The 23,071-nt window shown below is 39.8% G+C and overlaps 1 protein-coding gene and 1 pseudogene across 2 annotated transcripts in view; one reads left to right on the top strand and one right to left on the bottom strand.

Moving 5' to 3' along the window:
• The window catches only part of EED (embryonic ectoderm development), a 29,726-nt gene extending 27,494 nt beyond the window's left edge, over nucleotides 1-2,232 (top strand). For both annotated transcript variants that reach the window (XM_019739631.2, XM_019739630.2), the window contains 3 exons: nucleotides 529-687; nucleotides 1,421-1,494; nucleotides 1,900-2,232. In XM_019739631.2, coding sequence (XP_019595190.1) covers nucleotides 529-687; nucleotides 1,421-1,494; nucleotides 1,900-2,026 — 360 coding nt within the window. In that variant the 3' untranslated portion in view covers nucleotides 2,027-2,232. The remainder of the gene's footprint in view (nucleotides 1-528; nucleotides 688-1,420; nucleotides 1,495-1,899) is intronic.
• A 422-nt stretch (nucleotides 2,233-2,654) lies between these two features.
• Nucleotides 2,655-23,044, bottom strand: LOC109451408 (N-alpha-acetyltransferase 10; annotated as a pseudogene).
• Nucleotides 23,045-23,071: the final 27 nt, after the last annotated feature.

Raw genomic sequence — 23,071 nt, 5'->3', positions numbered from 1 at the left:
AATTTGTTAGCTTTCCTGTGACATCTAGTGAGTACCTACCATGTAGCACAGACACCAGGGATGAAGGATTAATAGTTATCCAGATAAAGGGAATCATGTAGGGTTAGAAGTGGAATGAGCAGCTGGATGGGGAAAGATGAAACTAGTAAAGTAAGCAGGGGCCATATCAAAGAGCTCTGTGTTCTAATACAATGTAATTTTACTTTTGCTATAAAACACTTCTAGTCTCTGGATGCTAAAGTATCCAGAGCTGAATTTGGTGTGGTTTGTAAGAGAAATTGTGACTTTCAAAATGAATGGTCTCCAGACAATGTAATAGTTTTGTATTGTCAAAATCTGTTGATAATCAGACTTCCGGTCCTCGTGTAGACAGTGACTGTAAATATAAATGTAATGTATATAACTGAGTAGATGGATAAGCAGATTCTACGAGCTGTCAATTCTGAAATGGTAGAGAAAAAGCTTTGTTTCAATATTTATAATTACAAGTAATACTTCTTTTTTTCTCGTGTCTTTCTTTTTTTAAAGTCTTGTGAAAACGCCATAGTATGCTGGAAACCTGGCAAAATGGAAGATGATATAGATAAAATTAAGCCCAGTGAGTCTAATGTGACTATTCTTGGGCGATTTGATTACAGCCAGTGTGACATTTGGTACATGAGGTTTTCTATGGATTTCTGGCAAAAGGTAGCAACTTTTTCACTTTTTGAAATTATTTGACTTATAAAACCCATGGTAATTTTAGTTTGCTGTGCATTTGTGTTCTCTTTCCTTTAAGAATCTACTGTTTTGTATTACTTGCTTCGGCCTTTGATGATATTTGTTCTACCCTGGTGGCTCTGCACACCATCTGCAGTGCTTATTCTAAATGAAGGTGACAGGTGTCGTTGGTGGCAGTTAGGTGTTTACTTTCCACAACATATGTTACTAAGATATAATGATTTGGTAATTAGAGTGTTAATATTTTTATGTGGCTTTTTCCTAGAAAAGCTTCGAAAAAAATCATATGGAGATAGAGATAAAATACTAGTTATGTAAAATTTTAAAGAAATAATGATGTTAGGATTTTGTGGTAACAAATTACCTGGGTGTTTATAAGAAAGCTTTGGAAGGGCTTTCTATAGCTTTTGCTACAGTTGTCTGTAAGGCAGAATAAGGTGTACATGCTAATAGTGTAAATTGTAAAGCCTTTCATAAATTCACAAAATGCTTTCTTAGTTTACTCAAGACAACTGTGAAGCATTGGTTGCTTTGTATCCCCATTTACAAAACAGAAATATAAGATGCCAAGAAATAATCAAGAGCATAGCCAGAGGCTAGAGCTGAAGTTTTTTCGAAATAAGAAAGATGTTTTAGGATTGCTTGAAACCTTTATAGCTTATTTTAATAATTTGGTGTTTTTAAAAATATGTTTATACAGATGCTTGCATTGGGCAATCAGGTTGGCAAACTTTATGTTTGGGATTTAGAAGTAGAAGATCCTCATAAGGCCAAGTAAGTATTTAGAAATTCCTGTTCATAATTTCTGCCTTTTTTCCCCAAAATGTTATGCCAAATGTGGAGGAAATAATTGATGCTTGCAATGCCATCTTTAAATCATTTGTAACATTTACATGTCTCAGAGTATTTTAAAGCATTTCTTTTTTGTTCTAATAATTGTTTTCCACGAGTACCTTGGTAACAAGTTATTTCTCTTTTTATACAGTCCTTCTTGAATTTAAAATATACCCAAATTTTATGAAATTTTGAGATTGAGCTCTTAGTGAAGTATATCCTGGTTTCAGATGCTTTCTCTATGTCTTGTAATAGCTATTCATTTCTAATACGTATATTGTTTTAAGTTAGATACTGACAACATTGTGTCTGTGTGATATTTAACCTCTTATGTTTTCTCCCTAGGTGTACAACGCTGACTCATCAAAAATGTGCGGCTGCTATTCGACAAACCAGTTTTAGCAGGGATAGCAGCATTCTTATAGCTGTTTGTGATGATGCCAGTATTTGGCGTTGGGACAGACTTCGATAAAATCCTTTTTCCTAAAAAAATTAGTGCGTTTTCTGTGTACAATAGAATTAATGTATCTCGCTAGTAAGGGCACATAGAGCATTTAGAGTTGTCTTTCAGCATTCAATCAGGCTGAGCTGAATGTAGTGATGTTTACATTGTTTACACTCTTTGTACTGTCTCCTGCTCAGACTCTACTGCTTTTAATAAAAATTTATTTTTATAAAGCCACGTGTTATTTTAGTTTATTGTGATGAAAACAAACGTTGAAGGTAATAACATTATGCTTTTCTTTCTGTAATGATCATTTTTGTAATTCGCTGAACTGGAGAAAGCTATATAATGTGATAAGTAATTATGTTCAAAATTTTACAGCACTGTAACAGTGTTTCAATAACCTATTTTTACAGTTAAAAATATTGCCATCCAATTTACAACTTGGCCACTAAGTAATCTTAGTGGAAATACTATCATTAGAGCAAGGGAGGATAGGACATAGAAACTTTTAAATGTAATGAGTTGAAAAATGAAAGAAAACCCAAAAAATAGAAAAAGAAAAATGGAAATGGGGAGTATGTTCATACAGTGAATTCCTTTATCCTTTTCTAGAAGGGTATTGGTTAAGAGAAATAAGATTGCAGAGTCATGTAGGGTTGAGAGTAGTTGGTTATTTTGTTCCAAACATAGGATGTTTAGCTTATACTAATGGACAGGAAGCAGTAACAAAAATGAAATCGAGATCTAAACGACTAGATAAATCCCAAAAGAGTTAGGACCCAAGATGACGTGGAGGGGTTAACCTGAAGCAGAGGGAATGAAGTAAACCTGGGTGAATCATAAAGATAAGGTAGGTAAAATGAGGAGGGCCAGTGTAAAATACAAAAGACTGAATTTTGTCAAGTTTTTAGATTCATAAGACTTTTTCTATAAATCCATATATTTCCTTGACTATACCATTATTACCTTTTTGGTTTTTGCTATTATAAATAATATTTTAACAGCCAGTATGCAAATCTTTGTGTACCTTTCAGCTTATTTCCTTAGGCACATTTGTCAGAATTACTGAGTGAAAGGGTATTTTTATTAAGGTTGTACCAGATTCACTTGCTCCAACAGTGTGTTCCCATTTCAGTTTGGTTTTTAGTTCCTGTGTATATCTGTAGACAGAAGTCAGCAAACTTTTTCTGTAAACTGCAAGTAGTAAATATTTAAGCTTTGTGAGCCATACAGTCTGTCACATCAACTCAACTCTACTACTTTAGTGTGAAAGTAGCCACAATATGTAAAGGAATGGGCTCAGCTGTGTTCCAATAAAACTAATAAAAACAAGCAGTGGGCCATAGTCAGCCCCCAAACTATAGTTTGCTAACCCGTTGTGGTTATTAGCTATTAAAACAACCCTTAAGGGAGCCCTAAGATTACTGAAAATTTAGGTCAAACAAATAGCCTATAAAGATCACGAGATAAACAATGAAACAAGCTGTCCTGAGATGAAACAATAATATACTAAAACCACCAAAGACTTCAGAGTTTGGAATTAGAGAATATTTTAAAAGCCTCATTTAAAAATGCACCCCATCATTCCTTATTCTCCATTTCAATTATCACCTAATATACTGCATAATTAACTTGTTTCGGTTTGTTGTATTTCTCCCACTGGGATGTAGGGTTTAAGAAGGTGTACTTTGTTTTTGTTTCACATACAACCCCAGCACCTAGAACAATGCCTTGCACATAGTAGGTGCTCAATAAATGAAATGCTTAAAACATGGCAATGAGTGAGCAGCAAGAGACTACCAAGACTGGCTAGGATTTGAAAAATAGAACTTTTAGAAATGAAAAAATACGATTGTTGAGATAAACTCAGTGGGTAGGTTAGACAAGATTAGAGGCTGATGAGTAGAGATCAGTGAACTGGAAGAAATCCTAAGACTTAGAATGTGGCATAGAGAACTGAGAAAATGGAGAATACAAGGAGTTAAGAACTATAGAGGATAGGAGGAAAAGGTCTAATACATTTAACTGGAGATCCAGAACAAAATGAAATGTAATATTGGGAGAAACTTTACTTGCTATCGTGATAGCTAAGAGCACCATGTGGGTATATATGTATTACAGAATTAGGAGATCGTTTGTGGTTCCGGCATCTCCCTTACCGTCACCTTTCCTCCCACTTCCAGTGCAATCATAGCCACTAAAATGTCAGTCTCTTCAGTCTCTACCAAGCCCAGAACTTCACCCTGATCTTTATCATGTCCTGAGAAAAAGCCTCCACAGTTTACTTGAAGCTGGACAAAGGGCCAAATGTGTCATCCCTATTGTAGCTTCTTGTGGTGAGGCCAGGTGCTCACCAGCACAGCAGGGTTTTCCAAGGCTGCCCACAGCACAATTTGAAGGACAATAATGTGGGAGTCCCTGGGTGGATTTGTTTCTTCAACAATGGGAACCAAAGATGGGCATTCTGATCGTGTGGGTCTCCCCAGGGCCTGATGCTTGATCCAGACTCGCTCTTTTATTCACCGGTATTTAGTGCTGTGGTAAGTCATGAGTTCTCCATTTACCACATCATGGGGTCCATTTGCTTTTCTGGATTACAATTGTACTTTGGTTGGTGAGGGCACTTTTCAAAGTGCAAACTTAGCTCACCAGGACCTCCAGCCTCCAAGTGGAGGGGTCAACACCGTGACGTTTGCCCATGCAGGCCAAGCTCATGCTTACTGCCCCCAAAGTCCACAGTCACGATACATGCCAGAGCTGGGTAAAGCACACTCAGGATTCTTGTCTGGATTTCAGAATGAAGTCTCCAGCTCCCTGTGCTTCCTGGACCCCACACCCAGCTCTAGGAAAGAAAAGGACAGGAGTTCAGAGGAACAGGAGGCTACTGGTCCTGTTTCTAGACCTGAAGACGGGGCCAGCTTCATAAGTTGCAGGGCCCAGTGCAACGTGAACATGCAAGCCTCTTGTTTAAAAAGCAGGAAAAAGGTGCCATTAAAGTCACTGAAATATAAAGCTTTTTCCTTCTGTGATTTTTCCCCCCCAGGCCACTGGGTGAAACCTTGAGGGGTGAGAATGGGGTGGGCAGGCCAGGGTGGAGAGAGGAGTACTCGCCAGCTCTAGGAGGCCGAGTCGGGGGCCTCTGAGCTGTCCTTCACGTCGCTGCTCTCAGTGGTCTCGCTGAGGTCCTTGCTGTCACCACCACTGTCCTCAGCAGCCAGGCCCTTCTCCGCACGACAGGCCTCTTCTGAGCTTGGGAGTGAGCTGCCGTTGCTCTCCGCCTTGTTCTCAATGGAGCCCAGCACTGTGTGCCTGCCCTTCTCTTTCAGCTCCAGGTGCCGCCTCAGCTCATCAGCCATCTGGGTGAGATCCCGCTTCATTGCATATGCATCTTCCCCATCTGCATAGTATTTGGGCTCCACTTCGCTGATCTGAAAGTTGAGGGTGTTGGAATAGAGGTGCAGGGCGGCCCGGTTACTCTTCCTGACATGCAGGGAGACGTATTTGGCATTGAAGTTCTCGATCATGGCTCGGGAGGCCTGGTCCATCAGCTTCTGAGCCAGGCCGAGGCGCCGGTGGGAACGCTTCACAGCCAGTGAGGTGATATGTCCGTGGGGCACGTCATCTGGGTCCTCTTCCATTTTGGCCAGGACGTACCCCACCGTCTTGCCGCTCTCATCTTCAGCGATGTAAGAGAGCTGGGGCCAGGAGAGGCCGTGGTAGAAGTAGTATTTCATCTGGTAGTTCTCTGGCAGGCAGAGGAGGTTGCAGTATTGCATGTTCATCAGGTCCTCTGGCCTCGCATTGCGGATATTCATAACGGCAGCGGGACTCCGGGCTCCCAGTGGGTCCTGAACGCGCAGTCAGCAGCGGCCACTCGCTCCAACGTGACGCCTGGGCGGCGGGGCCAGGGCTGGGTCCAGGCTCACGGAGAGGGGCCTTCTGTGATTTCGTTCTCAACTTGTCGTGGTATTTTCAAATTTGTTTTTTAATGCCATTCTAAGTAAAGAAAAGTTAAAATTTCATATTAGCATGGATTTTACCATTCATCATATTGTATAATGACGATTTGCAGTGCAAACAAAAGCATTTCACTCTATGCGGAATTATTGAAATTACTACATAATTGGTATTTTGACGCTTCTACATTCATGTGTATTTTGTTCTTATCAGTACAGTGGCAATACTGGATAAAAGTAACAACTGTTTATTTCACTTTTTGATACTCCACCTTCTACCAACATTCTCTGCATTTGACTAACTGATGTGTAAGGGCAATCTGAAAGGAAAAACTATCAGTTGCCTTATCTTTCCTTTCTATGTCATTTTTAGCGTCAGTGGTCGGCTAATACAAGGAAGTAACGTAAGCAAGAATAAGGTTCCCTGGCCCTGTCTTTGTTTAAACCAAGTTCTGGTTAAAGCTGAAAGCACAGCCTCGGTGGGGCTGTCAGCACCCTTCCCTACTCAGTTCTAGATGTAACACACCTTACTTCTTTGGGGTCTTACTGAGAATTCCACACGTTATGGGTCCGGTGGAATTCTGTGCTCACGGGGAATCACAAATGCTAATATGTGAATAGAAAGTCAGGGAACAGCAGACATACATGTTGCACACGTCCCCTCTATTAACACACATGCTGCATTGTCTCACTGCACTTGGCGTACAAAATACAACATTGTTAACAATGTCGAGTTGGAAGCAGCAGAGCATTAAACCAAGCATGGAGTCTCTCAGTTCAGTGCCCTGTAGAGCTGCACAGGGCACGTACCCTTGCAGCTGACCCTGCCTGCGGCTGACCTGAGGTCCTGTGCCTCCCTTTCCCCAGCTGCTCCGTCTGGCACTGACATCTCTGTTGATAGGTTCTGATTTCCAAACTGTTTAGTCTTGTTATCAGTCTCTTTCTGGCTCTATCTTGGTTTCTTTGGTTTAAGTAAAATAAATCGAACAGTTCTCTACCTCCCCTTCTCCCCACATCTGCCCCCGCCAAAAAATAACAATTTAGTGTTTGTTTCAGCGATGGGAAATAGGGGAGAAGCTGGGATCCATATTGTACACTGTGGAGAGGAAACCTTAACCTGAAATCTGTGAGGCACAGGAAGTGGGATGGTTGCTGTTGCAGAGGAAAGGACGATGAAGTCTCAGAGCATTCGGAAGGAAATAAAATGGGCTAAGAAAAGGCTGGGATGTGGCTTTGGGTGTATCATCCTATAGAACATTGGAAAAATGACTGGATAGAAATTGGGTGATTTTATAATTGTTTTTGTTAAGCCGTAGCCTGAGAAGGGTGGAGGTCTAAAGAACTAACGGCCGCCACCTTGTTCAGAAATGCTTAAAGAATTAAAATGCTCATTTGAGGCAAAGGGGAGAGTCATTCCGCTTAACTGCATCTTCAAGCTTGGATGAGGTATCATCTAGGACAGTAATTTTTAAACTTAAAAAAAATGCAACCCACAGTAAGAAATAGACTACATATATCCCAATTTCACATATATATACAGAACTGAAACAAAACAAATTCCATGAAAGAATACACGTACCATTTGATGTATGCTGTGATTCGCTCTCTCTTTTTTTTTTTTTGGTAATGCAGTTGTGACTCACTAAATTGATTTCACAACCCAATCATGGATCTCAACCTGCAATTTGAAACACTGATCTAGGGGATATGAGTCTAGAGGGCTTTTTACCAAAAAGACTGGGAACAGGACTTTCAGAAATACAAGCTTATGTAAAAAATGCTGTGTGGTCTCTAACCACAGAACTTAGCTCTAACACTGTAAGGCTTGTAACTTCCCCTACTTTCATTTATCGCCTGTGGGTTTCCCCTGTTATAATTTGTAGAAAATGACTATCACTTTGGAATTGAACTGGTTAATTTCAAAAACAATCTTAGGATTTTGCGGTTATTTTCTGATGCAGAACAAGACTTTCTGATGAATGAAAGCACAGTCATTCCACCTGTCCTTGCTTCATTTACCCCAGGCTGATGTGAAGTGTAAAAAGTTGGGTGACTTCTGTTCTGTTTTGTGTAATGAGTGAGGGAGTGTGTATTTGCATTTAATTCTAGAACTGTTTGATTGTAAGTTGTCAGAAAATCACTTTGTGAGAAATGTATAGTACTGAATTGGCGATGATTTGATTTTTTAATTTGATGCAAAGTTACTTTTTAAACTAAAATTTTGCATTAAAAAAAGGGTTTGCTTTATCTCTCTGAAAGACTGATTGGGAGTCAAAGCTTAATAATCCCAGTTCTGGTTAGCAACCTATGTAGGCATTCTGCATTGTTTTCTTCAAATTCTTGAGTAAAACTGGCTGCGACAGTATTTGTAACTCTCGGAGGTCAAAACCCTTTGTGAAGGGCCTTCCAAAATAATAATTTCTTATTGTTGCCTTAAAATGTGAGCTAGTAGACAGGAGAGAATCACTTATTTATACATTTCATTGGCCAGGTGTGCAAAGCATTGCATTACTTAGGCACCTGGATAAACCTGTGACATGGCAATGGTTTCCAAATGTTGGTCTGTAGAAAAGTGAGTGCACCAGAATTATTTAGGGAGCATAAGGCAGATATCTGAGTCCCAACCTGAGAGATTTGAAATTCAGTATTTTTTTTTTAAGTTTTCCCTGATGATTCTGATGGACAGATTAAGTTTATTTTAGCCCAAGCAGCACAACTTTCCACAGTCATTTCAAACTTTCACACTCTGGCTAACCAGTGCCTCCCAAACTCATGTTCAAGGCTACTGGTGGGAGTGGTGGATAATTGTTAATACTTCTGCTGTCAAATCACCTTGTGTCTGGGATTTAGCATTCTGTCCCAGGGCCTAGATCTGGGCCAGATTCCGCTTCCTGCCAGGGCTCCTCTCTGTGGCTTTCCTCTCTAGTCTTCTGGCCCATATCCAACACCAGGACATCCACGAGAGACAACTGCAAATAGACTGGGACTTGACAGGAACTGTTCAAGGCCCCACGTAGCCTGGAGTCTCTCTCTTCTTCCTGTCTGGGGTCCCTCACTGGCTGATGCCCCTGTCTCCTTCCTCTGGTAGAGCAAAGAGACCAGCTCCTGCCAAGCTGCCTCCCTGGCAGAGGTTTTCCAGGTAGTCAGGCTGCTTTCTGTAAGCACCTTATAGGGGCTCAGTTAAATGTTTGTCCTCTGAAAAGAGTTTCCACCTTTCTGAGTTACTGCCTCTCTCCCACTTTCCTTCTTAGTATCTCTGGTTGAACCTGCTCATTTTAGCATCCCACTGAAATGCATGCATGCACTATTGTGGTTTCTTTTCCTATGCTATAAAAATCAGTGCCAGACTAATAGCTCTTGAAACATAGAGCCTGAGACATAGAGCCTGTCCTTATTTTTTGAATTCCAGTGTTTAATACACTGGTTCATACCATAGTAGGCATTCAACGAAATGTTGAAAGAACTAAAAATAAGCTAAAACATCTTTGCTTAAGTGAATTTCTGATGAGTTTCAGGTAGTATGGACTCTGCATGTGTGTGTATAGAGATGAACACAACTAGGTCTACTCCCTTCTGTAGAGCTGTCCTGGGAAAACAAGGAAGATTTTCACCTTATTGGTCTTGATATTTTTAGCCCCTAGCACACACAGAGTCTAGCCTCTTATGTGTTCTTTAGCAGTGTTATGGGAATAGAGCCAGGAGTGCAGTTTCCAAGCTCTCGGCCTCACGTGGAAAGTTGCTGGCTCGGGTAATAAATGGCCATCAACTGTGATTGGATGGCCATCAGCTGTGGCTACTTGGCTGTCAGCTGTAACCAGTGAGCCACTGGCTTACAATGCAACATCAGCATTACCAAGAAGATGGTGGCTGAGCTAGCAAGAGCGGATTGCAGTTAGCATGGTGGATTGCAGCTAGCAAGTGATGTTGGTTGGCAGAGGAGAGGTTGGCAGGTTGTGGATTGTGTGGCTCCTGTTTCCTGTGTCTCCAACCCAGCAGCCAGCGAGACTATAGGGTATGACGCCCCTATCTACGGCTCCGTGGGTGTTCCTTTTTGGCTTCACCATGTCCTGCGTTCTTATGCGGGGGGCGGGACCAGAGACCCTGCGTGACTCCCTGCATGACGAGTGTTCTCCAAATTTTAACATCATCTGGAAGGCTTGTTAAATCACACACTGCTGTGCCCCATAAGACAGTGTCTGATGCAGTAGGTTTGGAATGGGGCCAGAGAATTTGTATTTTAACAAGTTCCTAGGTCTGTTGATGCTGCTGTCCCAGGGGTCACATTTTGAGAAACACTGAATTTTCAACAAGAGTAGTTGTTTAGCTGTATTATTAGATGAGTACTAACTGTTTTACTCCCTACCTTGTACTGTGCGAAGTTCCTTGTATAAGTTATTTTATTTGTCATTCAACAATCCCATGAAGAACAAATTATTATCCCCATTTTACAGATAAGGAATCTGAGGACTAAAGTTTTTAAGTTAACTTGTCCAGTGTCATAGTGGCAGGGCTGAGATTTGAACTAATTTCTAACTCCAGGGTCCATGTTTATAACCATAGTAATATACAACACAGTTTACATGTCGTAAGGAAATACCTGACAACATGCAGTCCAGTAACTCCTCAGATGAATGCCCAATCATATGTACCCCCAGACAATGAATGTCAACCGTGTGAGAGAAAGGGACCTGAACTTCCTTATTCCTTGCTTTATCTCTAGAGCCTGGAAAAAAGCTCATACATCATAAGTGCATAATACATAAGTAATTATTGAAAAGTAATTCGTATTTAAAGTATCTAGGCAAAAAACCCTTTTGTGAATGAAGTCGGTACATGTTCATATATACAGACTGAGTGGTTCAGATTCTTAAGTTGGGGTAGTGAGTATTTATTTCACTCCACTCAAGACCTCTGAACTAACAAACCTCCTATATGTATTAATATAAAGGCCAATGGTTCTAAGTGTTTCTGAACAATTCCAGGTGCTGATCTCATTTAATTCTAATGATCTGCAAAGAAGGTTATTATCTCTTCTGACCAATGAGGAAAACTCACTGTTCACATCCTTTAAGGGTCATCTCAGATATGGTCACACTTAAGTTTCAGGCGTTTCTATCACCCAACTTACAATTACGTTAAGCATGTTTTTACTAGGACCCTTCCAAAAAAACCCAGCAAAGATGCATTGCCTAAGCGCCTTAATCTGTGAGAAATGGGTGAATTCAAATGCCAAATTTTTTAGGCGAGTACTTACACTGCAGCATCAGCATCACCTGGGAACTTGTCTAGGGCTGCCAGACTTGGCAAATAAAATATAAGACATCAAATTAAATCTGAATGGCAGATAATAAATAATGCAGTATTTGGGACATTACTTATAATTAACAACGATTCACCAATTATTTGAAATTCAGATTTAAGACATATGGATCATTACGTATTTTATTGGACAACCACAACGTCTTAGAAATTAAAATTCTTGGTCCCTAGTCTAGACTTACTGAATCAGAAACTTAGGTGAGCCCAGCCATCAGTATTTTGACATGCTCTACAGGTGATTCTGATGCACCTAAACGTATGAAAACCACGGCCTTAGCCCCTTATTCTCCTAAAAGCAGGGCTTAGCCAAACCTGGCTAGCTGTCTATTCTTGTTAATACGTTTTTTTGGAACATAGTCATAACCATTCTTTCACTTATTCTTTTATGTATCTACTTATTAAGTTTCCTGTCCTCTTGGAGCATATATTCTAGTTGTGGGTTGTCTTAATTATATCTTCAGCTATAAGTGACAATAAAGCCAGCTAAAACTGGCTTAAGCAATACAGGAATATAGATATCACCTTCCCTAACCAGAAGTACAGAGGTAGAGTAGGTTCCACAGTTGTGGTTGGTTCCACAGTTCTTGGTGTTACAAGGGCATGACAGGACAGAGACCTTATGGCCCAGAAAGCCTAAAATATTTACTATGTGGCCTTCTACAGAAAACCTTTGTCTGACCTTGACCTAAAGAGAACTTCCTCTGATGATGGAAGCATGTTCTCAGCCCTCTCTAACAGGTGCTGGAAGCTGGGACAGGATAGTCACTGAGGCTCTGAAAATGAAAAATTCCCTTCTGCTGAGCTCCCCATAGGCACTGCTGTGGTCTTTGGCTCCAAGTGGGGAAAATGGAGGGGAAAGCAGCCAAAAAGAGGCTCATGAACTGATAAAGGACAGTTCCTAGAGCCCAGAACACTTGGTTGTGTGCACCCATAGCCGGAGAGTTGGTAAAATTCTGTGACATAGAACATGTATTTAACAAACGTGTAGAGATCTACCATATGCAGGGTACTGGGGAGCAAAGATAGAGTCCTATTCTTGAAGGGCTCATAGTTGAGAGTAGTCAGGCTCCCTAATTAGATATTTAGATTGTCCAGTCAAGTGTCAACTGCATATGTACTTAATAAATAATTATTAATATATTTTACTCAGCAAGTAACTATTAAATGCTTACTAGGGGGCACATGCTGGGCTAGACTGGAAATATAATGGTAAACAAAACAGACATGTTCCTTGCTCTCCTGGAGCTTATATTCTAATGAGAGTTGTGTTAATTATATATAACACCAGCTGTAAGTAACAACAGCCAATTAAAATTGGCTTAAGCAATTGACAAATATATTATCTTGCATAACCATAAGTACAGAGGTAAGACATGTTTCGGGGCTGGTTGGTTCAACAGCACATTAAAAAGACTCAAGTTAAAATACACACATGGCCAAGAGACATATTAAAAGATGCTCAATGTCACTAATTATCAGAGAAATGCAAATTAAAACCACAATGAGATATTACTTCACACCTGTCAGGATGGCCATCATCAATAAATCAAGAAACAACAAGTGTTGGTAAGGATGTGGACAAAAGGGATCCCTTGTGCACCACTGGTGAGACTGCAAATTGGTGCAGCCACTATAGAAATCATTTTGGAATTTCCTCAAAAAATTAAAAATAGAACTAATTCCAAAACACTAATTCGAGAAGATATAAACACCCTATGTTCATTGCAGCATTGTCAAGATATGGAAGCAACCCAAGTGCCCATCAATAGCTGACTGGGTAAAGAAATTTATATACACTCGTATATATAAAGGAATATTACTTGGCCATAAAAAGGAATGACGTCTCACCATTTGGGACAACACGGATGGACCTAGAGGGTATTATGCTAAGTGAAGTAAGTCAGACAGAAAGACAAATACCATATGATTTCACTTATAAGTGGAATCTAAAGAACAAAATAAATAAAATAGAAACAGACTCACAGATAGAGAACAAAATGATGGTTTCCAGAGTGGAGGGTGGTTGTGGAGCTGGGTGAAAAAGGTGAAGGGATTAAGAAATACAAATTAGTAATTACAAAATAGTCATGGGGATGCAAAGTATAGTATAGAGAATATAGTCAATAATGTTGCAACAACTATGTATAGTGCCAGGTGTGTACTAGGCTAATTGGGGGGAATCACCTCATAAATTATATAAAGGTCTACCCAGTATGTGGTACATCTGAAACTAGTATAAAAAAAAAAAAAAGACAAGTTATTTCCATCTCTTTGTTCTGCCTTCCTGGTTGTGCTGGCTTTTATCTCAGATTGTTCTCTGAAGTTTCAAGATGGTTGCTAAAACTCCAGGTGTCACTTTCAGGTACGTCAATGTACAGAGGGAGAAAGTGATCATCTCTTTGTGTAACTTTCTTAATATGAAGAAACCTTTCCTAGAATCCCCCAGTAGATTTTCTCTCAGGTTTCATTGACCAGAATTGGGTTATGGGGCTAATCCTAAACCAATCACAGCAAAGGGAATGGAAAATTGTTGATTAGATTAAGCAGGGGCTTCCTCTGGGGCTCCTGAGTCTCATGGAGGAGGGATGGATTCCTGAATAAAATTGGGGTTCTGTTAACAAGAAGTGGGGAAGTGGATATTAAATAGATAACTACCAGTATTTCTTATAGGAAAGGAAAATAAAGTAATCACAGATTGTGAAGGAACTACATAAAAGTTAGCTTTCACTGCATAATAAAACATCTCCAATTTATTTAGCTCATTTTGCAGTAAGTTTTGAAATTGGTAAGTGTTAATCCAGTTTTTTTTCTTTCCCAAGATTGTTCTGGCTTTTCTTGGTGTCTTGCAATTCCTTATAAATTTTAATATCAAGTTGTCAATTTCTGTAACAAAGGCAGCTGGGATTCTGATCGCGATTGTGTTCAATCTATAGACTAATTTAGGGAATATTGCCATCTTTCCAGTATCAAGTCTGCTGACCCATGAACACGGGATGTTTTCCATTTATTTAGATCTTTAACTTCTTATGTTTTGTAGTTTGCATAGTATAAGTTTTACACTTTTTATTTATTTATTATTTATTGGGGAAGGGGAACAGGACTTTATTGGGGAACAGTGTGTACTTCCAAGCCTTTTTTCCAAGTCAAGTTGTTGTCCTTTCAATCTTAGTTGTGGAGGGTGCCATTCAGCTTCAAGTTGTCCTTTCATTCTTAGTTGTGGAGGGCGCAGCTCAGCTCCAAGTCAAGTTGCCATTTCTAGTTTTAGGGGGCATAGCCCACCATCCCTTGCGGGAGTCAAACCAGCAACCTTGTGGTTGAGAGGACGCACTCCAACCAACTGAGCTATCTGGGAGCTCAGCGGCAGCTCAGCTCAAGGTGCCGTGTTCAATTTTAGTTGCAGGGGGCACTGCCCACCATCCCTTGAGGGAGTCAAGGAATCGAACTGGCAACCTTGTGGTTGAGAGCCCGCGCTCCAACCAACAACTGAGACATTTGGGAGGCAGCTCAGCTCAAGTTGCCGTGTTCAATCTTAGTTGCAGGGGGCAGAGCCCACCATCCCTTGCGGGACTCAAGGAATTGAACTGGCAACCTTGTGGTTGAGAGTCCACTGGCCCATGTGGGAATCGAACCTGCAGCCTTTGGAGTTAGGAGCATGGAGCTCTAACCGCCTGAGCCACTGGGCCGGCCCCAGTTTTACACTTTTTTTGTTAAATTTATTCCTAAGTATTTTATTCTTCTTGCTGCTCTTATAAATGGAATTGTCTTCTTAATTTCATTTTTGGATTGCTCATTGCAAGTGTTTAGCAATACAATTGAATTTTGTATATTGATCTTGTATCCTGCAACCTCAGCAAACTTGTTTATTAGTTCTAATATTTTTCTAGTGGGTACATTAGGATTTTCTATATACAAGATCATGTCACAAATAGATTGTTTTACTTCTTAATTGACAATCTGGATGCCTTTTATTTCTTTTTCTTACCTAATTGCTTTGGCTGGAATCTCCAGTTCATGTAAAATAGACGTGGCTAGAGCAGACATCTTTGTTTTGTTCCTGATGTTAGGAGGAAAGCACTCAGTCTTTCAACATTAAGTATGTTAGCTGTGGGATTTTTGTAGATGCTCTTTATCAGGTTGAGAAAGTTCCATTCTATTTCTAGTTTGTTGAATGTTTTTTAATCATGAAAGGGTATCAGATTTTTAAATGCTCCTTAAAAAGTGACCCTCCTCCCCTATGGATGAATTAGTAAAGGATATCTCTCTCTACATGGATGATATAGAAAATGGCATATCCTACCCTTTAAGTGGATGTTTTAGAAAAAGCCACCCCCCCTTTAGGTGGACACAGTCCTACATTGGTGTGTTTGACTTGGTGAGACAAATGCTCCTCTCTCACTTGGGCACCCTTATTGAGGACATAATTTGCACATGATGGTCTTGTCCCACAATCACTTTTCTCACTATCTGGTTTACTAGTGCCTGGGAACACTCCTATTCAATTCTCCCCACCCCCCACACCCCCTCTGCCCTGAGGGACAGATATAAAATCTCACATAGATTTTAAGCAATCAGTCTATTTTCGGTCTACTGCAGTACCTCTGCCTTCTGTGGCCCCTGGTATCTCTAATTCCTGAGCTTCTCTGGTATTTATTCTCTTTCTGGATAGGTACCTGAGTTTAATCTTCCTGTGCTCTGCTAAGTCACTTGCCTTTTTTCTATCCACTTTCCATTGATATCTTTGTGATTTGGAGTTATAGATCTCGCCTATTTCAAAGAAGATGGAGTTAGTGTTTCTATTTCTTGTTCTCCTTTTTTTTTTTATTTTTTGTTTTTTTTATTAAATTTATTGAGGTGACAATTGCTAGTAAAATTACATAGATTTCAGGTGTACAATTCTGTATTACATCATCTATAAATCCCATTGTTCTCCTTGTTTTTGAAAGGAAAATTTTCTTTAGAAAAAGAGAAGAAATATTTTTGCTCTCTTGAAATCAGAATTCAATGCCTTCATTTTAGAACTGTATAAACCTAATGCCCAAAATGATCAAATAAATTACTTCATCCCTAAGCTAGTTAATGAAAGAGCTAAAATCAGAATTCAGAAGTAATCTCCTGGTCAAAATTGAAGTACGATTTGTTCTTTCTTCATGGAAGCATAAAGTTGGCAGGTACATTTGAGGTCCTAGGCCATTTTCCTCAGGTTTTCGATTAATTTCCTTAGTGTTATAAGAGGATTTTAGCTAAAATATAAATGTGAATGGGAGAATTCACTATCCCATGTCTGTCTAGTCTTATTTCAGAGCTCTGATTACAGAAAACATTTTCTTTCTCTGAAACATTTTTATTCACTTTTATACATTGTATCTAGTTCTGCCCTCTTTAGGTTACTAAACTCACTGCCTCTAATTCTTTGTCCAACCTAGAACTAGACAGTTCACCAGCAAAATGGAGAAAAAGCTCAAATCCCACATAACAAAGATTGAGACAATTAATAAACAGCTACTATAGTTATAATTTTTTAAAAAGTTTCTAAGCTAGCCAGCCCTCAATCCATTAAATAAGACTGTTGTAGGGGCCGGCCCGGTGTACTCAGTCGGTTGGACCTCCATGCTCCTAATGCCAAAGGCTGCCGGTTCGATTCCCACATGGGCCAGTGGGCTCTCAACCACAAGGTTGCCGCTTCGACTCCTCGAATCCTGCCAAGGGATGGTGGGCTCTTCCCCCTGCAACTAAGATTGAACACGGCACCTTGAGCTGAGCTGCCGCTGAGCTCCCAGATGGCTCAGTTGGTTGGAGTGCATCCTCTCAACCAGAAGATTACAAGTTCGATTCCTGCAAGGGATGGTGGGGCTGTGCTGCCTGCAACTAACAACGGCAACTGGACCTGGAGCTGAGCTGCACCCTCCACAACTACAATTGAAAGGACAACAACTTGACTTGGAAAAAATCCTGGAAGTACACAGTTCCCCAATAAAGTCCTGTTCCCCTTCCCCAATAAAATCTTTAAAACAGAAAAAAACAAACAAAAAAACGACTGCTGTATAAGAGAAGGAATGACTATGCACCGCATCTTGTTTATCCAATTATCTATCAAAGGACACTTTGGTTGTTTTCATGTCTTGGCTATGACGAATAATGCTGCAGTGAACACAGGTGTAGATTTATCTTTAGGGATACATGTTTTCAGATTTTTTTTGGTAGATACCCAGAAGAGAGAATGCTGGGTCATATGAAAATTCTATTCTTAATTTTTTGTGGAAACTCCATACTGTTTTCTACGGTGGCTATACCAATTCACATTTCTTTTTTTAAAGTTTATTGGGGTAACAATCGTTAGCAAAGTTACATAGATTTCGGTGTACAATTCTTTACTACATTATGTATATCTCACATTGTGTGTTCACCACCCAGAGTCAGTTCTCTTTCCATCACCATATATTAGACCCCATTTACCCTTTTCTAGAGCCGCCTGCCCCCCCTCCCATCTAGTAACCCCTAAACTATTGTCTATATCTGAGTTTTTGTTTCTTCATTTGTTTTTCTTGTTCTTTTGTTGTTTTCAGTTTTATATAACACATATCAGTGAAATCATATGGTTCTCTACTTTTTCTGTCTGACTTATTTCCCTTAACATTATAATCTCAAGATCCTTCCATGTTGTCACAAATGGTACTATTTCATCTTTTCTTACCGCCGAATAGTATTCCATTGTGTATATAAACCACAACTTCTTTATCCATTCATCTATCGAAGGACATTTTGGTTGTTTTCATGTCTTGGCCATCATAAATAAAGCTGCAATGAAAATTGGATAAACATTTATGGATAAATGTTTTCAGATTTTTTGGTAGATACCCAGGAGAGGGATTGCTGGGTCATACGGTAATTCTATTCGTAATTTTTTGAGGAATCTCCACACTGTCTTCCATAGCGACTGCACCAATCTGCATTCCCACCAACAGTGTGAGGGTTCCTTTTCTCCACAGCCTCTACAGCACTTGTTACTATTTGTCTTGTTGATGATAGCCATTCTAACAGGGGTGAGTGATATCTCATTGTGGTTTTTATTTGCATTTCTCTGATGATTAGTGATGTTGAACATTTTTTCATATGTCTATTGGCCATTTGTATGTCCTCTTTGGAGAAATGTCTCTTCAGGTCCTCTGCCTATTTTTCAATTGGGTTGTTTTTTGTTGTTGTTGTTGTTGTTGAGTTGTATGAGTTCCTTGTATATTTTGGATATTATTGGAGCCCGTATTGGAGGTGCTGTTTACAAAAATCTTCTCCCATTCAGTTGGTTGCCTCTTTATTTTGTCGATGGTTTCTTTTGCTGTGCAGAAGCTTTTAAGTTTGATATAGTCCCATTCACTTATTTCAGCTTTTACTTCCCTTGCCTTTGGAGTCAAATTCATGAAATGCTCTTTGAACCCAAGGTCCGTAAGTTTAGTACCTATATTTTCTTCTATGCAGTTTATTGTTTCAGGTCTTATGCTTAGGTCTTTGACCCATTTGAATTAATTTTGGTACATGGTGACAGATAGCAGTCCAGTTTCATTCTTTTGCCCGTGGCTTTCCAATTCTGCCAGTACCATTTATTGAAGAGGCTGTCTTTTCTCCATTGTATGTTTTTTGCTTCTTTGTCAAAAATTACCTGTTCATATTTATGTGGGTTTATTTCTGCGTTCTCAATTCTATTCCATTGATCTGTGTGTCTGTTTTTCTGCCTTGTTGGATTTGATTTGCTAGAATTTTTTTAATGATTTTTGCATCTGTGTTCATCAGAGATATTGGTCTGTAATTTTCTTTTTTTTGTGTTATCCTTACAGATTTTGGTATCAGGGTAACGTTGGTCTCAAAAAATGAGTTAGGGAGTATTGTCTCTTTTTCAATTTTTTGGAAGAGTTTGAGCAGGACAGGTATTAGATCCTCCAATTTACATTTTCATCAGCCATGTATGAGGGTTCCATTTTCTCCACAACCTCTCCAATGCTTATTATTTGTCTTGTTGATAATACCCATTCTAACAGGTGTGATGTGGTGTCTAATTGTGGTTCTGATTTGCATTTCCCTAATAGCTATTGAAGTTGAGCATCTTTTCATACATACATATATATATATATATATATATATATATATATATATATATATATATATATATAAAATGGACTATCATTCAGCCATAAGAAACGATTAAATACTATTTCTAACAACATGGATTGATTTTGAGAGCATCATGCTAAGTGAAATAAGAGACAGACAACGTCAAGAACCCTATGTTTTCACCCATATGTGGAATATAAAACTGAAAGCAAGTAACGAACAAGATAAACAAGCAAAAAGTCACAGACACAGACAACAGTTTAGTGGTTACAGAGGGTAAAGGGGGAGAGTGGAAGGTAAAGAGGGTAAAGGGGGTCAAATATATGGTGATGGAGGGAGATTTGATTTTGGGTGGTGAGCACACAATGCAATATATAGATGATGGATTACTGAATTATACACTTGAAATCTGTATAATTTCATTGACCAATGTCACCCCAATAAATTTAATTTCAAAAACCCTAAAAAAAAGAAAGAGAAGGAATGACTAATTATCAGATAGATCATGGAAATCTTCCTGAAGAAAATATTCAAGGGGCCGGCCCAGTGGCTCAGGTAGTTGGAGCACTGTGCTCCTAACGCTGAGGTCGCAGGTTGATTCCCACATGGGCCAGTGAGCTGAGCCCTCTATAGCTAAGACTGTGAACAACGGCTTTCCCTGGAGCTGGACTGCCATGAACAGCCCGAGGTCAGCGTGGGCTGCTGCAGGCTGCCGTGGGCTACGTTGTGCTTCCAGGAGCGCCGGTGGCCAGTGTGCGTGGCTGGCAGCTGGCGAGAGCTGCCATGGGCTGCTTGTAAGGCCGACCAACGACTGGTGACTGACTGCCTCAGCTGGGGGGAGCGCAAAGCTCATAATACCAGCATGGGCCAGGGAGCTGTGTCCTACACAACTAGACTGAGCAACAACGGCTTGAACTGGAGTGGTGTTAGGAGGCAGAAAAAGGGCAAAAAAAAGAAAAAGAAAATATTCAACTCAGTTGGGACAATGTGTAAGAAATTGCCATGAATATTACAGGCAGACAAAACAAGTTACATAAGCAGAGAAAGGTTGAAAAGTATGTGTTGCTAAGAGAGCCAAAAGTATGGTTAGGGTATGTAAAGGAAATAAACCTGTTTTTGCTCCCATGTTTCCCCTTTACTTTTATACTGCTACCACATTTACAACACTTCTGACACCAGATGGTTTTGTTTCCACGCTAAGCAATTCTATGACACCAGCTGAATGTCCCGTAATTTAACTCAATTCTAACACTACCCACTTGGAGACAGGCTAGGAGCTCAGTCCTACAAGACTGCCCCCCACTTCAGATGCCAACTGCAAGTAGTAGGGCCCCAGATTACCCCCAACTTCTGTCCAACATGGCTACAAATAGGAAGTTCCCATGACCTCCTCCGGCTTGAATTAGATTATTTACTATAACAGCTCACAGAATTCAAGGAAACATTTACGTTTCCAGTTTATTAAACGATATACTAAAATATATAGATGAACGACCAGATGAAGGGATACATAGGGTGAGGTCTGGGAGGGTCCCAAGTGCAGGAGCTTCTGTCCTCTCAGAGCTGGGGTCCATCACCTTTCTGGTTCATGAATGTCTTCAACCTGGAAGCTCTCCAAATCCCATACTATTGGGATTTTATGGAGTCTTCCTCATGTAGGCATAATCAATTAACTCCATTTCCAGCCTCTCTCCCCCCTCTGGAAAATGGGGGATGGGGCTGAAGCTCAATCTGCTAATCAAGGGTTGGTCTTTTAGTGACCAGACCCCATCTAGGAGCTATCTAGGAGCCACCCAGAGTAGACTCAGAACAAAAGATGCTCCTAGTACTCTTATCACTTAGGAATTTACAAGGGTTTTAGGGGCCCTGTGTCAGGAACAGGGACAGAGAGTTATATATCATTTCTTATTATTTCACAGGGTACCAGGTGGGATGAATATATGGAAAATTAGTCAGGAAATGTATAATGCTAAAGGTACTAAACTAACATTTTATTGAGCTATATTCTGGCTACTATTTCATACTTTACATGTAAGAACCTTCATAACAACCTTGTGATGCAGAAACTTATCCCATTTTACAGGTGGGGAAAAGGAGGCATGGAAATATTAGTTTAACTTGCCTAAGATTATATAGCTAATAAATGAGACATGGGCTCTGAAGCCAGGCAGTTTGCCTCTCATGAAATGGTCTTATCATGAATGGCCTTTTTATTCTGAAAGTTCTGGGACATTTTAGGTCGAAAGTTGGAGATATTGGTTAAAAGATCCTCTTCTATCTCTTCATCTTTGGGTTGGCTATTTCAAAGGAGTATCTGAGATAAGATAGGTGGTGCAAGTTTATGGAGCCAGAGGGGAGGCCAGAGGACTGTTCCAAACATTCTTATCTTCTACCTATAACCTGAGGCTGGGAGGACAGACCTGTTGATGGCTGGTTTACTAAACTCTGGTATTTCAGGTTGGGCAGAGACCCTCCTGGAGGAGATATCCTACCTTCCTATAGAAAAGGAAAGGGAATTGAAGCTCTGAAAAGTACAATGACTATTGGTGGCAATCAGTACTTAATTCCAGTTGTTTTGACTATTGTTTTTAATTTCCTATGACCCTTTTCTGAAAATGACAATAGAAAAAAATAAAGACATTTTACAATAAAACCCAATTAATTAAGCACTGCCAGGCTCTATTCTAAGTATTTTGTATATACAGAGGATGACCCCCCACCAAAAAAATGTATACACATTTTAAGAAAGCAAAAAACTATTAAAATTGTAATACTCAATATATACCAATAACAAAAGATAAATACAAGTCACATTTGACTTCTGCAATTACAAGAGGTGTTCAAAGTGGTTACCTCAGCGTCCAGACACTTCTGATGACGGCAAACTACTGCATGAGCAACGTTGACCAAATTGTCCACCTCTACACATTTTTTTGGCACCTCCAGTATAGTCATTTAATCCTCACAGCATCTCTAGGAGAAAGGCACATTAGTATTATTTTACAAATGCGGATATTATAGCACAAATATATAACTTGCTTATGGTGTTACAGGAAATACCATGTTTCCCCGAAAATAAGACCTAGCTGGACAATCAGCTCTAATGCTTCTTTTGGAACAAAAATTAATATAAGACCCGGTCTTACTTTACTGTAAGACCCGGTATAATATAATAAATAATATAATATATAATATAGTACAATATAATATATAATATAATAATACCAGCTCTTATATAATGTAAGACCAGGTTTTATATTAATTTTTGCTCAAAAAGATGCATTAGAGCTGATAGTCTGTCTCGGTCTTATTTTCGGGGAAACAGAGTAAGTGATGGAGCTATGTGAAGCTGGAAAGAACTACAATACAAAATAGCTGGCTAAAAATTAGTAATTCTGAGTTACTGTGTAGCAGAAAGAACCCTTAATTTGGATCAGAACTTGGGTTCACGCTCCAACCCTTAGTGCTGTGTAAAGATTTGGGATTGGTCACTCTGGGCAATTTCCTCTACTACAAAATGGAGCTAATAATACCTACCTTACAGTGCTTTTGTAAGGATCTAGTGAAGTGATGATTGTTAAAGCGCACTAGGAGAAACATCTCCCAGCACTGGCTGGATTCAGAATAGGGATTCCTATTATCAATCCCAACAAGTCCTCCCGGAAACTCGCGCAGGGCCCTCTGGGACTTGTAG

Source organism: Rhinolophus sinicus, linkage group LG06, assembly GCF_036562045.2.
Source record: "Rhinolophus sinicus isolate RSC01 linkage group LG06, ASM3656204v1, whole genome shotgun sequence".
NCBI lineage: Eukaryota > Metazoa > Chordata > Mammalia > Chiroptera > Rhinolophidae > Rhinolophus > Rhinolophus sinicus.
This window is presented reverse-complemented; position numbering and strand designations above follow the sequence as displayed.